General features: G+C 43.1%; 1 protein-coding gene across 1 annotated transcript in view; it reads left to right on the top strand.

The window, feature by feature from the left end:
* The window catches only part of lsm14aa (LSM14A mRNA processing body assembly factor a), a 30,089-nt gene extending 16,024 nt beyond the window's left edge, over positions 1-14,065 (top strand). The window contains exons 5-9 of the mRNA XM_083662857.1: positions 2,568-2,750; positions 3,676-3,850; positions 6,145-6,183; positions 9,433-9,670; positions 13,211-14,065. Coding sequence (XP_083518983.1) covers positions 2,568-2,750; positions 3,676-3,850; positions 6,145-6,183; positions 9,433-9,670; positions 13,211-13,234 — 659 coding nt within the window. The 3' untranslated portion in view covers positions 13,235-14,065. The remainder of the gene's footprint in view (positions 1-2,567; positions 2,751-3,675; positions 3,851-6,144; positions 6,184-9,432; positions 9,671-13,210) is intronic.
* Positions 14,066-14,740: the final 675 nt, after the last annotated feature.

Raw genomic sequence — 14,740 nt, 5'->3', positions numbered from 1 at the left:
CGGTTATCGTTACATCCCTAGTAGGATCAGGCTCAAAACAAAAGGTGACCGCACTTTTAAAACTGTAGCTCCTAAGCTTTGGAACGCTCTCCCCCTGGACCTAAGAGCCTCTGCCTCCGTGGATATTTTTAAGAAACAGCTAAAGACCTTTCTGTTCCGGCAAGCCTTCGGTTAGCCAGTTATTGTTTATTTTGTGTTTTTATCATGTATGCATCTTGTTCATCGTTGCTTCTTGTGTGTATTTTGCCTCACTGTTTTATTGTAATTTCGACTCTGTTTCTCTGCGAAGCACTTTGTGACCTCGTGCTGTGAAAGGTGCTATAGAAATAAATAATTACTTACTTACTAGTATGTACAAACTGAACTATATGGATCATACATGTACATGTATGTTGACAGATTAGTGCCGTAGAGACCAGGCATAATATGGCCGACAAGTTAGTAGTGAATAAGCAGTACATGTGTGAAATCCCACAACTGCCGTGGCCTGAGTCTGTCATGTTATATGAAGCTAGCTGTCTCAGAGCAACATAGGCTTCACACCAGCCTGAGTCTGTCATGTTATATGAAGCTAGCTGTCTCAGAGCAACATAGGCTTCACACCAGCCTGAGTCTGTCATGTTATATGAAGCTAGCTGTCTCGGAGCAACATAGGCTTCACACCAGCCTGAGTCTGTCATGTTATATGAAGCTAGCTGTCTCAGAGCAACATAGGCTTCACACCAGCCTGAGTCTGTCATGTTATATGAAGCTAGCTGTCTCAGAGCAACATAGGCTTCACACCAGCCTGAGTCTGTCATGTTATATGAAGCTAGCTGTCTCGGAGTAACATAGGCTTCACACCAGCCTGAGTCTGTCATGTTATATGAAGCTAGCTGTCTCAGAGCAACATAGGCTTCACACCAGCCTGAGTCTGTCATGTTATATGAAGCTAGCTGTCTCAGAGCAACATAGGCTTCACACCAGCCTGAGTCTGTCATGTTATATGAAGCTAGCTGTCTCAGAGCAACATAGGCTTCACACCAGCCTGAGTCTGTCATGTTATATGAAGCTAGCTGTCTCAGAGCAACATAGGCTTCACACCAGCCTGAGTCTGTCATGTTATATGAAGCTAGCTGTCTCAGAGCAACATAGGCTTCACACCAGCCTGAGTCTGTCATGTTATATGAAGCTAGCTGTCTCGGAGCAACATAGGCTTCACACCAGCCTGAGTCTGTCATGTTATATGAAGCTAGCTGTCTCAGAGCAACATAGGCTTCACACCAGCCTGAGTCTGTCATGTTATATGAAGCTAGCTGTCTCGGAGCAACATAGGCTTCACACCAGCCTGAGTCTGTCATGTTATATGAAGCTAGCTGTCTCAGAGCAACATAGGCTTCACACCAGCCTGAGTCTGTCATGTTATATGAAGCTAGCTGTCTCGGAGCAACATAGGCTTCACACCAGGCGCTATTCAGAAGCTGAGTGCCACGCTCAACCGGTCACACCACAAGCACACTCTTCCTGAACGCCTCGCTCGGCGCTGCTCACAACCTGCATTGACTTCATGCCTTCACGCTGCAGTGATCATTTCAGCTTCTGTTCTATGTTTCCAGCGTGCAGTGCGCTGCACCCGAGCTGCCAGGCATGAACTCAACGCAAGTTGTGAGCAGGGGGGAGGGCGAGCCCAGCGAGGCGCTGAGGAAAAGAGTGCTTCTGGTGTGACCAGTTTAGCGTGACTCAGTTTCTCTTAAGCGCTGCTTCTGAATAGCGCCTGGTGTGAACCGAAGGTAACAACAGAAGCTACACACTAACTACACACAAACCTGTTACACAACACTGCACCGCGTGACCACAGATCCACGTTGACTCGACTTTATTGATGGAAAAGTCGTGCAACCCCCTAACCCTAACCCTGCCATATACTCATCTTTTTAAACCTACCATATACTCATCTTTTTAAACCTACCATATACTCATCTTTTTAAACCTACCATATACTCATCTTTTTAAACCTACCATATACTCATCTTTTTAAACCTACCATATACTCATCTTTTTAAACCTACCATATACTCATCTTTTTAAATCACTCGACCGTGGTCATCCCTGTTTGACGTGTTTTTGTTTGCTCGTGCACATGTGTGCGGATTGACATGCTCTTCATGTCAATGGACTGTAAAGGCGATCATGAGACATTTCTCCTCATTTAGAGACAATGTTTTCATGTTTGGTGAATACTTGATACTGCTACTTGTGGTGTGGTGGTGCTATTGATTGATAACTCAATAAGTTACTGCCTTTATTCCGTGTTTGATGTGAATTTGATTGTATTAATTGGTAGCATTGTGGCACTGTTGTTTAGCTAACATCTGAAGGCAACCTGCTGCTTTGTGGTAGTTGGCTATTGGCTAACATGTATTGACATACTGGAAACAGTCCTCTCGTATCATAGTGGGTGTGTGCCTCGTTTTACTGTTTCATGTGTTGCTATGCAATTTGTTTTCTTTAGTATCATTTTTGTTCTGTACTAATTCTAAGACGTTAAATAATGAGAACTAAGAGTGTGTTTTGGTCTTGTCGTTTAGCAGCTGCCGGCGCCCCGCCTCAGCGGCGCGGTCGGGGGGGCGGACACCGCGGCAGAGGGCGCTTCAACGTCCGCCGAGACGGACCCATGAAGTTCGAGAAAGACTTTGATTTCGAGAGCGCAAACGCCCAGTTCAACAAGGACGAGATTGACCGGGAGTTTCAGAGCAAACTGAAGCTGAAAGGTATCTGCTGCTGGATTCATTGAATTTTAATAATCGATAATCAATTGTTTGTCATCATTTATCAATAATAAATGGTAAGCATTTGCTAGTTAGAGTTTCACAAAGGCTAAGATTTTCTTGTTTCCAGCTGTTTCATATGATGATCAAATTAATACTGCACTTTGATCTTTTCTCTTTTTTTTTGTAACTTGTGATGGCCATTGTTATCAGTGTAGGAAATGTAAACAATATTTTGCAGACAACTTTTGTCCCCCGATTAATCCTTTTGAGTCATTTTTTAAGAAAAAAGGTAAAAATGATCTGATTCGAGCTTCTTAAATGTGAATATTTTATGGTTTCTTTATTTCTCTATGACAATAAACTAAATATCTTTAAGTTGGGGACAAAACAAGACATTAGAGGATGTAATCTTGGGCTTTGGGAAACACTGAAACATTTTTTTCACCATTTTCCGACATTTTATAGACCAAACAACTAATCGATAAATCGAGAAAATCATCGACAGATTAATGAAAATAATCGTTAGTTGCAGCCGTTGCACACTAAAATGATTAATCGAATAATCAATAGATTAATTAATAATGAAAATAATTGTTCATTGAACCCCTAATATTTACACTCCATGCTAGTGGAGGGGGGGAACATTAATATTCTGAAATCACTATGATTAAAAAGTCAGACAACCACCAGCAGCAAAAGACAGCCGAGTAGTAACTGTAGTATTACTGAATACTATAGTACTATAGTAGTAACTGTATTAGTATAGTATAGTAGTAACTGTATTAGTATAGTATAGTAGTAACTGTAGTAGTATAGTATAGTAGTAACTGTAGTAGTATAGTAGTAACTGTAGTGTGCTAAGAACCACACTGGACTCTGCATTTACAAAGTGTTGTTGAAGCAGAAATGTTGTCTTTTCACCCAGATGAGAAGAGTGAGAAGTCGGAGAAAGCGGTGAACGGAGAGGAGAAGGCCGACTCTGGTGTGGAAACCCACAACAGCGAGGGTAACGCCGAAGAGGAGGGAGACCTGCTCGGGCCCAACTGCTACTACGACAAGTCCAAGTCCTTTTTCGACAACATCTCCTGTGACGATACCAGGTACAAATCCTCATCAGTCATGTGATGCTAACTGCTACTACAACGTGACAATACCAGGTACAAATTAGGGATGCAGGCGACTAGTCATTTAAATGTCCGCTACCCTCGCTAGTCGGCACCAAAATACCAGTCGGTTAAACTAATAATTACCGTAATTTCCGGACTATAAGGCGCACCGGAGTATAAGCCGCAGCAGCAAAATTGCCTGTTTGTTACATATATAAGCCGCACCGGACTATAAGCCGCGGGTGTTTTAATGTTTTTTTTTTGTGTTTTTTTTTTGTGTTTTAATGTTTAATTACCATATGTAAGGGTTCGTGCACAGAGGGGATTGTCGGGAAAGAGTTTCTCGCCTTCCTTCAGGTCCAGGATGTAACACAGGATTTTGCCAAGGAAAGCGTCCATGTCACCAATCCCAGCTCCTCTTTTACATTGATCAGGCGAATGTTATTTCTTTTACTCCTGCTGATTAAGTCATCAACCTGCGTGTGCAGGGTTTCGATTTGTTTTTGCATTTTATCCATTTTCGGACTCACTGTGTTGTTTTTGTCCTCCAGTGCGCTGATGCGCTTTTCCGCATTAGAAACTCTGTTCACGGTTGCCTTATTTTCTTTAGTGAGTGAGTGGATGGACTTCTGCACGTTTTCAAACTTGTTTTCAAGCTGCTCAAAACCTCTGAGCGATGTCGGACTTAATCGATAGTGTTTCACGGAGTAAAAGTTAAGCCCAAGCCGTGTATCTCCAGCCTCCAGCAGGTGAGTCATTTCCTCATTCATGGCGGTGATTGCTTCGTCTCTTTTCTTTCTGCTTACTGGTTTTCAGTCTTGTGCTTCTTCCAGCAGACATTCGCCCCACTCTTTAAAGTTATTCAGTTGGTTCTGGTCACCTTATTCATTTTAGATCAGATCGCTAAAACATATTGTTTGGTCTGGTGTAGCAGCTGTCTAGCTGAGCGCCATGTTCACCGTGATGCCGGTTGATTTCCGCCAAATGATGTCAAGTCAAGTCAAATTTTATTTATATAGCACCTTTCATACACAAAGGCAATTCAAGGTGCTTTACAAAAAAATAATCGAAAAAACAAGCAGCAAAGCAATGCACATAAAATGTGCAGATGAAGCTGTGTAACCTGTAAAATCCATCGATTTTGGAGGTCACCGAGTGGCCGTTTGCTGAAAAAATCCATAGATAAGCCGCACCGTTATATAAGCCGCAGGGGCCAAAAAACGGGGAAAAAGCCGCGGCTTATAGTCCGGAATTTACGGTAAATTATAATAATAAACCATGTGGGCCGGAGCTGTTGCGTCTTTACGCAGCCACCAGCCAATAACGGTAGCCCCCTCCTCTAATGTCCGGATGTAAACACTCTACTGCCTTATTGCTTGTTGTGTCTCTTGTTTTCCTGCACCGATATGCCCTGTTATTTTGTACTATGTTGTAAACGGAGTCCACAGCATGACATCTAGTCGTCAGGGCATTTAGTCGCCACTTGCATCTCTAGTACAAATCCACCTGCATCCCTAGTATAAATCACCTGCATCCCTAGTACAAATCCTACCTGCATTCCTAGTACAAATCACCTGCATCCCTAGTACAAATCACCTGCATCCCTAGTACAAATCCCACCTGCATTCCTAGTACAAATCACCTGCATCCCTAGTACAAATCCCACCTGCATCCCTAGTACAAATCCCACCTGCATTCCTAGTACAAATCCCACCTGCATCCCTAGTACAAATCACCTGCATCCCTAGTACAAATCCCACCTGCATCCCTAGTACAAATCACCTGCATCCCTAGTACAAATCCCACCTGCATCCCTAGTACAAATCCCACCTGCATCCCTAGTACAAATCCACCTGCATCCCTAGTACAAATCACCTGCATCCCTAGTACAAATCACCTGCATCCCTAGTACAAATCACCTGCATCCCTAGTACAAATCACCTGCATCCCTAGTACAAATCACCTGCATCTCTAGTACAAATCCCAGTAAGTCACTTGATGCTAATTGACAGGAGTGTGGCGTAATGCTAATACAGACAAGTTGCACAGGAAAACAAGTGCATACTGACACAAGAGGTAGAAGGACAAGAACTTGAGTCCAAATATATATACTTTACCACAAATATCAGTATCACTGTGTACCTCCTTCCATGACCTTTCCGCACTTGCACATTTCTGTTATGATAAATGAGTAAGAGCTTTTTTGTCCTGCATTACTAGGACATCACTATGACATCACTATGACATCACTACGACATAACGGTTGGGTGTCCTTCTGTTTTCACCAGGAAAGCAAATGAGAGAGCTGGAAACTTGGGCTTCCCAAGGTAAATATCTGTCCTGTCTCATGACTGATTGTGTACCACTAACAAACATGCTATTATTGTCAATGTGCACCCCCCCCCCCCCCCCTTACAAAACCCCCATGTACAACATGACAGCACAATTTAATTAAAACTCATTACAATATATGTATATCGTCGCTGTCGGGGTGAAAACCCGGATCTCCAAAACAGCAACTTAAAGTAGTAAAAAAAAAAAGTTAAAAAAAAACCTGTGTGCTCTTAAAATACTGAACATCATCACGTCGTCGAAGCACATGTCTTCATTATACTCAGTTTCCCACTGGATGTGTCATTACATGATTAATATCTTAGCTGAATTAGCTCAAATGATGTTACAGGATGATCAGTCCGAGTTTGAGGCACTCTCTCCCGGCTGAGCAGCCACACGTGGCAACAACCCTTATGGAGCACACAGGCACGCGGCTCCGGTGGGGCGCAGCAACAACCCTTATGGAGCACACAGGCACGCGGCTCCGGTGCGGAGCAGCAACAACCCTTATGGAGCACACAGGCACGCGGCTCCGGTGGGGCGCGGAGCAGCAGCAGCGGAGCTCCCAGGAGCACACAGGCACGCGGCTCCGGTGGGGCGCAGCAACAACCCTTATGGAGCACACAGGCATGCGGCCCCGCGGGGCGCGGAGCAGCAGCAGCAGCGGAGCTCCCAGGAGCACACAGGCATGCGTCTCCGGTGGGGCGTGGAGCAGCAGCAGCGGAGCTCCCAGGCCGAGAGAGGGGCTCTGTCATCTCACTGACATAAACGTTATTCTTGTCAGAAACCACTTCGATTTGCATAGTTTAAATGAGTTTGCAGCCTAACTCGAAAACATTTGATTGATCTATTTACGCCAGAGGAAGCCAGGATTAAACGAAACGATATCAGAAATACACAGCCCGTCTGCCCGTGTGTCTTTTCCGGGTATAGAGTCCTGCCTGGTGGGTTCAGATTAGGGATGTAACGATAACCGATTTTAATGATAACCGCAATCAAATTCCTTACCATAACCGTACCGTTTCAAATTTTCATTATCATTAAAACCGTGATTCCCATGTTACTGTGATTACAGTGCTTTGAAAAACATGGTAAATACTGTCCATCATCAACCAAACTTGGCAACCGTCTCCCAGATGCAGAAGAAATTATTTCAGTGAATGTATCAATCCTTTTTGAACATTTTCAGCACATTTTAACAAACCGTGATAATACTGATAACCGTGATAATTTTGGTCACTATAATCGTGATGGGAAATTTTCAAATCGTTCCATCTCTAGTTCAGATGGAGGTAGGGGCGGATCTTCGAGGTTTGAGCGACAGTTTGAGGGCGAATGGTGTTAGGAGAATTACTTACAAGATCAGTTTACTGCTTTTTCATTGGTTAAAATTGGTAAAACCCACACAGACATGAAGGGTGACCAGTGGCATTGATTTATGACAACAACAAAAGTGAAAGAATTGACATTCGAGGTCCCGACAGCGACTATATATATATGTGTGTGTGTGTGTGTGTGTGTGTGTGTGTGTGTGTATATATATATATATATATATCTAAACCTTTCCCAAACAAGGTATTCTATTCAGAAAATCTGGCATTTTAGCATCAAATTTTCTCTCCCTAGTGCATTTTGTCATGTTATGAGAACTGTAAAAGAAACTGCAGAAAATTACATTTGCATGTTTCTCAATTCATATTGCAATCTTTCACTTTTGGCTTTCACAGTCTGTCAAACTCATATAGGTTTACTGTTACTACAATTTGTATATATATATATATATATATATATATATATATATATATATATATATATATACAGTATATATATAAAAAGGCAAAAACACGAATGGGATAATCATTTTCTAATCAGTTAGAAGTAACTTAAATCAGGAATGTCATTTTTTCATGGCAACAGGGAAACGGTCAGGATATCAAGCTACGGTTCATGTGAAAATCTTTTTCCGAAGAAGACATTAACTGGGTTACAGCAGTAGGGTTAGTCTGAAGAAGACATGAACTGGGTTACAGCAGTAGGGTTAGTCTGTCCAGGGGTGTCAAATGCATTTTAATTAACGGGTCGCATGGTCTCAAGTGGGCCAGACAAAGAAAATCAATCATAACCTGTAAATGACAAAACCTCCAAATGTTCCTGTTTCCTTTAGTGTATAGAAATAGAGCTACATTTTAATAACACGTTTTCATCTCAGCTACTAGGCGTGTCAACGGTTACATTTTCTAAACGTGTATACAGGACCTTTTGGCTTTTAACCTGTTGTTGTTTTTTTGGACCGCATTTGCGCTATATAATCGCTAGAGGGCACTGTTGCCATTCAAATACTTCCCAAACTCATAGACAGCAGTGATGTTCTCTGTGTGTCTGTTCCTCTTTGTTGAACTCGTTGTCTGGTCCAGAGCCGAAGTAGCAGCAACATTCACTGTCATTACAGTTGTGCGTACTTCTAGAACGACGTTGTCAAGTTTTCTAGTCACAAAATTGTCCCTCGTTGGTTCCCCCGTGAGGTCTCGCCCGCTTTATTAACGTTACATTGTGACCGCCACGGTCACATGGGCCATGCGTCCATTACGTGCAACGTTACTGCACTAATTAGTGTAACGGTAAAGTTATCATCTGTAGCTTACAGGCAGCATTATCACCCCTAAGCAGTCCAAAACACAGTCAAAGCAGTCCAAAACACAGTCAAATCACTGTCAAAACTTTATTTAAAAATGTTATTTAAAAGGACAAAAGAAAACACACGGGTAATCGGTTATTGATTTTTCTAAACTGATATTAATTACTATGCGGTTACACGTGTACACGGTGACACCCCTATCAGCTGACAGCTACCATCAAACAAATGATCAAATCTACTGTCTGTAACTGCATTTACAATTGACGGCAACTGTGCAATTCTCTATAGTCACAGAAAATAGTTGACCGTTTAGTGATGAATACAGAAAACATGAATAGGCTACTTACTATTGAACTTGCTCCTGAAACCTGGTACCTCTTAGCCTTCACAAAGTGCATCACTTTGGATTGAAGGACTTCTCAGTGCAATTTTCACACTTTGCAAAGTCAACCTGTGGGCCGGTTCTGGCCCCCGGGCCACATGTTTGACACCCCTGGTCTATGTCATCATAGCCATTGTCATGTAAGATGCACCCAAATCAGAATAGGTTTCCAGCACTGAGTTTTGTTTGTCCGTGATGGGCTGCTGTGCTGTGTGTTTGGGGCAGGGAGCGGAGGCAGACCTGGGCAGAGGAGAGGAGGATGAACGCTGAGACCTTCGGCCTCCCGCTGCGGCAGGGCCGGGGCCGCGGGGGGTATCGCGGGCGCGGCGGCATGGGCTTCAGGGGAGGCCGGGGACGCTCGGCCAGCCGGGGGTCCTTCGGCCCGCCACACGGAGGAGGCTACAGGGGCGGGTACAGAGGCAGCCAGGGAGGCCGCGAGTTCGCAGACTTATCAGAGTACAGGGTAAACTACATCGCTCAAGGAAATGGAAAGTGAATTCTGTTGGCTGTATTTTGAGGCTGTGTGTGTTATATATATATATATATATATAAAGTGTAGGAATTTAGCCAGGGGCAAGGGTAAACATCCCCCCAAGAAATCTCAGAATGCCCCTAAAAACCGTGATCAAGGGGCAAAAAATGGCCCCAAGATTTGGATAATTTTATTTACATCCAATTCATTTAATTTCCATTTCCATCTCACACACACACACACACACACACACACACACACACACAATATATATATACACACAATATATATATATATATATATATATATATATATATATATATATATATATATATATATATATAATAAAAAGTGGCAACAGTGGGGCAACTTTTGCCCACTGTCTAAAAAAATTGGGGCATTTACAAAATTTCGGGGGCACTTAAAAAAGTAATGAATGCATAAAGTTCAGGGTTGCCACGGGTCTGGAAAGTGCTTGAAAGTGCTTGGATTGAAGGAAAAATAATCAAGGACTTAAAAGTGCTTGGATTGAGCCTACCAGAATGTCTGAGTTTGAGCCTCGTGCACTCCGTAATCTCAATTCACATATGATATATATCATTTTTATATACGTCATCATCAGTAGTGCTGGGCCAAGCTAGATCTGCTTTCTTCTTATCTACAGTGTCACTCTGCACGTAGGCTACAAGTATTCAGTGATTTGCTGATCGCTGAGCTGTCATTGGCTGTTGTGCTCTCTCGTAGGCGTTCTTAGCTCAAATATGCAGCTGGTCGCGTAGGTACAGTACCCTGCAGTGGAGCGTAGGTACAGTACCCTGCAGTGGAGTGTAGGTACAGTACCCTGCAGTGGAGTGTAGGTACAGTACCCTGCAGTGGAGCGTAGGTACAGTACCCTGCTGGTCACGTAGGTACAGTACCCTGCAGTGGAGCGTAGGTACAGTACCCTGCAGTGGAGCGTAGGTACAGTACCCTGCAGTGGAGTGTAGGTACAGTACCCTGCAGTGGAGCGTAGGTACAGTACCCTGCAGTGGAGCGTAGGTACAGTACCCTGCTGGTCACGTAGGTACAGTACCCTGCAGTGGAGCGTAGGTACAGTACCCTGCAGTGGAGCGTAGGTAAAGTACCCTGCAGTGGAGTGTAGGTACAGTACCCTGCAGTGGAGCGTAGGTACAGTACCCTGCAGTGGAGCGTAGGTACAGTACCCTGCAGTGGAGCGTAGGTACAGTACCCTGCAGTGGAGCGTAGGTACAGTACCCTGCAGTGGAGCGTAGGTACAGTACCCTGCAGTGGAGCGTAGGTACAGTACCCTGCAGTGGAGCGTAGGTACAGTACCCTGCAGTGGAGTGTAGGTACAGTACCCTGCAGTGGAGTGTAGGTACAGTACCCTGCAGTGGAGCGTAGGTACAGTACCCTGCAGTGGAGCGTAGGTACAGTACCCTGCAGTGGAGCGTAGGTACAGTACCCTGCAGTGGAGTGTAGGTACAGTACCCTGCTGGTCGCGTAGGTACAGTACCCTGCTGGTCGCGTAGGTACAGTACCCTGCTGGTCGCGTAGGTACAGTACCCTGCTGGTCGCGTAGGTACAGTACCCTGCTGGTCGCGTAGGTACAGTACCCTGCAGTGGAGCGTAGGTACAGTACCCTGCAGTGGAGTGTAGGTACAGTACCCTGCTGGTCGCGTAGGTACAGTACCCTGCAGTGGAGTGTAGGTACAGTACCCTGCAGTGGATACATTTTAGTTTTCATCTCTTCCCAGGCTTTATTGCTTGAAAAGTCCTTGAAATGTATCATTACAAAACAGTGGCAACCTTGAAGTTGTGTGTGTGTGTGTGTGTGTGTGTGTGTGTGTGAGATGGAAATGGAAATTAAATGAATTGGATGTAAATAAAATTATCCAAATCTTGGGGCCATTTTTTGCCCCTTGATCACGGTTTTTAGGGGCATTCTGAGATTTCTTGGGGGCATGTTTACCCTTGCCCCTGGCTAAATTCCTACACTTTATATATATATATATATATATATATATATATATATATATATATATATATATGTATATATATAAAATAGTATACAGCACATTACAGAGAGCAACCAACATTCTAAATGAGCTAACATTAGGCATGTTTTTCTTAACTTAGAACTTCTTATACAACTAAAGTTTATTTTCCCTTTTACTTTTTAACAACTGAAAATAATCAAACAATGTTTCTCTGCAAAGTCTGTCAGAAATGGTTTTCTTCTTTTTAAACTAAAAGTTTTAGGGCCTCTAGAAGTCCGGAGGACGCCTCTCTCTGATCGAGCGCCTCAAGGGGGTTGTTAGTAGGGCTGGGTATCGCCACTGACTTCCCGATACGATTCCGATACACAAGGTCCCAAGTCGATAGGATTTCCGATACGATTCGATATCGATATTTTAGTTACTTTAGTTTTACTTTAGTTACTTTAGTTGCTTTGATAATGGAAGAGATTCTCAAAGAACTAATGCTGTAAATTGCACAAGGAACCCTCTAACCTGGTGCATTATTAAAAAATATTAATATTTACATTAAGAATTGACTATAAAGCAAGCAGTTACATCATGTAATTCTTTTTTATTTGAACATGACCAACATAGTCATTCAACATCTTATCTTTCTTTACAGTCTTCTGTCTCTTTCTTTACAGTCTTCTGTGAGAAGCCAAACAAATTTAGATTTCCACTATACAACAGAATCATTGAACAGCAGCATGTTGTAAACAGTGTTTCATAAAGTATAAATGCTTTGTAAATTAAATTAAATTAAATACAGCTCATGAACATTTCGAGTTCACAAACATTATAGTGCAAACCGATTTGAGGTCTGTACATCTGGTTCATAGTGCATGCACAATGCACATGTAGCCTACAGTATTTATGTTTTTGTTTCAACTACAAACATAAATAAACGTCAACTTGAAACTATGTTTTAACTACCACACACAGCCTATAATATTTTATAGCCTATGTTTATTTAAAAAAAGATTGTTGTAAAATGCATTTTAAAAGATCGATACTGGGATTTATGTATCGATACTTGTTCCTTCACATGAAAATCGATTCAAAATCGATATATCTATTTTTTTAACCCAGCCCTAGTTGTTAGTGGTTCCTGTAATACAGGTGGAGACTCACTCTCCAACTTAGGTGGGCCACTCTCAGAGTCATCCACAGGGAAAGCGAGACTAAACCAAACGGAGCATTTCTTGCCCGCAAGTCCAGAGAGAAGGTCTACGCTGCCAGACTCTCTCCAGAGAGAAGGTCTACACTGCCAGACTCTCTCCAGAGAGAAGGTCTACACTGACTCTCTCCAGAGAGAAGGTCTACACTGACTCTCTCCAGAGAGAAGGTCTACACTGCCAGACTCTCTCCCGGAAGGGAGGGAAGTCTGGCAAGCGAGACTATTCCTTTCTGAAAAGTGGTGTTTACATTACATGACCATTGCAATGTTCATGAATAAAGTCAATATCTTACTGCACTGATCTGCTCTTTACCCTGTTCTCCTCTGCTTTTCCAGAAGGACAACAAAGTGGCTGCGTAGTCCCAAGCGGAAGGATCTACATAAAAGGTGCAAATTCTCACGCAAAAAGGAAAAAAAAAGTTTTGGTTGCTACGTTGTTGACTAAAAGAATGAAGATTGTGTACTACTAGCTGTATATTTGTCACCAGCACTGGGGTGGACTGCTTGAATGCAACTAACGTTCCATATCTTTCAACGATGGAAACGACGACAATGCAGTCTGTCAGAAAATCAAAGTCAAGATCTCTACGAAATTATTTCCAGATGGCTGAAAAAATGTATAAATGTCATATTTCAGAGGGGTGTTAGTGTTTTTTTTTTTTTCTCCAACAATGAATTCTCTTCCCTGCCCCTTTCCTTAACCTGTATTTGATCATATTTTGTTAGCCGTTGAAGGTTGTATACATGAGTTCTTTGACTGTGATGCTCACTGACATAGCTTTATTTGGGGGGGGGCGGGGTGTATCGTGTTATGTCACTTCAGCACCAAAATAGCCCGCAAGGTCTCACTCACAGCTTTCTACCGTGTATTTTTCTACTACGACACATACAGTGTACACATACTGTACTTGATCCTGTTGGTCTCATATCTATCCCACCTCTCCAATGGCAGTGCTTGTGATCTGTTGCTGTATCCTCTCACCTAAATCTCCTTCACGTTCAATTTTCACCTGCTACAACTTTCTGTTAGGCGATGTCCACCTTAGGGCGTTTAATTCGGTTTTGACGATGTAGGTTTGAAATTGACCAGGATTTTTCTTCACTAGCTGTCCCATTCTAACATGATTGTAGGGAGGTGGTTAGCTGTGTGTGTGTGTGTGTGTGTGTGTGTGTGTGTGTGTGTGTGTGTGTGTGTGTGTGTGTGTGTGTGTGTGTGTGTGTGTGAGAGAGAGACTGTTTTTTGTGGTTTTATTCCCAGTCCATAACCAAGGACACGATGGATCGCGGATGCATCATAGGTCAAATTTCAGTCGCCTTTTTTCCCCTTCTCTTTGTTTGACTTCACGGGCCGCCGGTACAAACGTGACTAGAGTTTGAGATGGTGCTGGTACAAACGTGACTAGAGTTTGAGATGGTGCTGGTACAAACGTGACTAGAGTTTGAGATGGTGCTGGTACAAACGTGACTAGAGTTTGAGATGGTGCTGGTACAAACGTGACTAGAGTTTGAGATGGTGCTGGTACAAACGTGACTAGAGTTTGAGATGGTGCTGGTACAAACGTGACTAGAGTTTGAGATGGTGTACTGCTGGTACAAACGTGACTAGAGTTTGAGATGGTGCTGGTACAAACGTGACTAGAGTTTGAGATGGTGTACTGCTGGTACAAACGTGACTAGAGTTTGAGATGGTGCTGGTACAAACGTGACTAGAGTTTGAGATGGTGCTGGTACAAACGTGACTAGAGTTTGAGATGGTGCTGGTACAAACGTGACTAGAGTTTGAGATGGTGCTGGTACAAACGTGACTAGAGTTTGAGATGGTGTACTGCTGGTACAAACGTGACTAGAGTTTGAGATGGTGCTGGT

This window comes from Poromitra crassiceps (assembly GCF_964638095.1).
Source record: "Poromitra crassiceps genome assembly, chromosome: 30".
NCBI classification, from domain to species: Eukaryota; Metazoa; Chordata; class Actinopteri; order Beryciformes; family Melamphaidae; genus Poromitra; species Poromitra crassiceps.
Note: the sequence above shows the minus strand (reverse complement) of the source record. Positions and strands in the feature narration are given on the sequence as shown.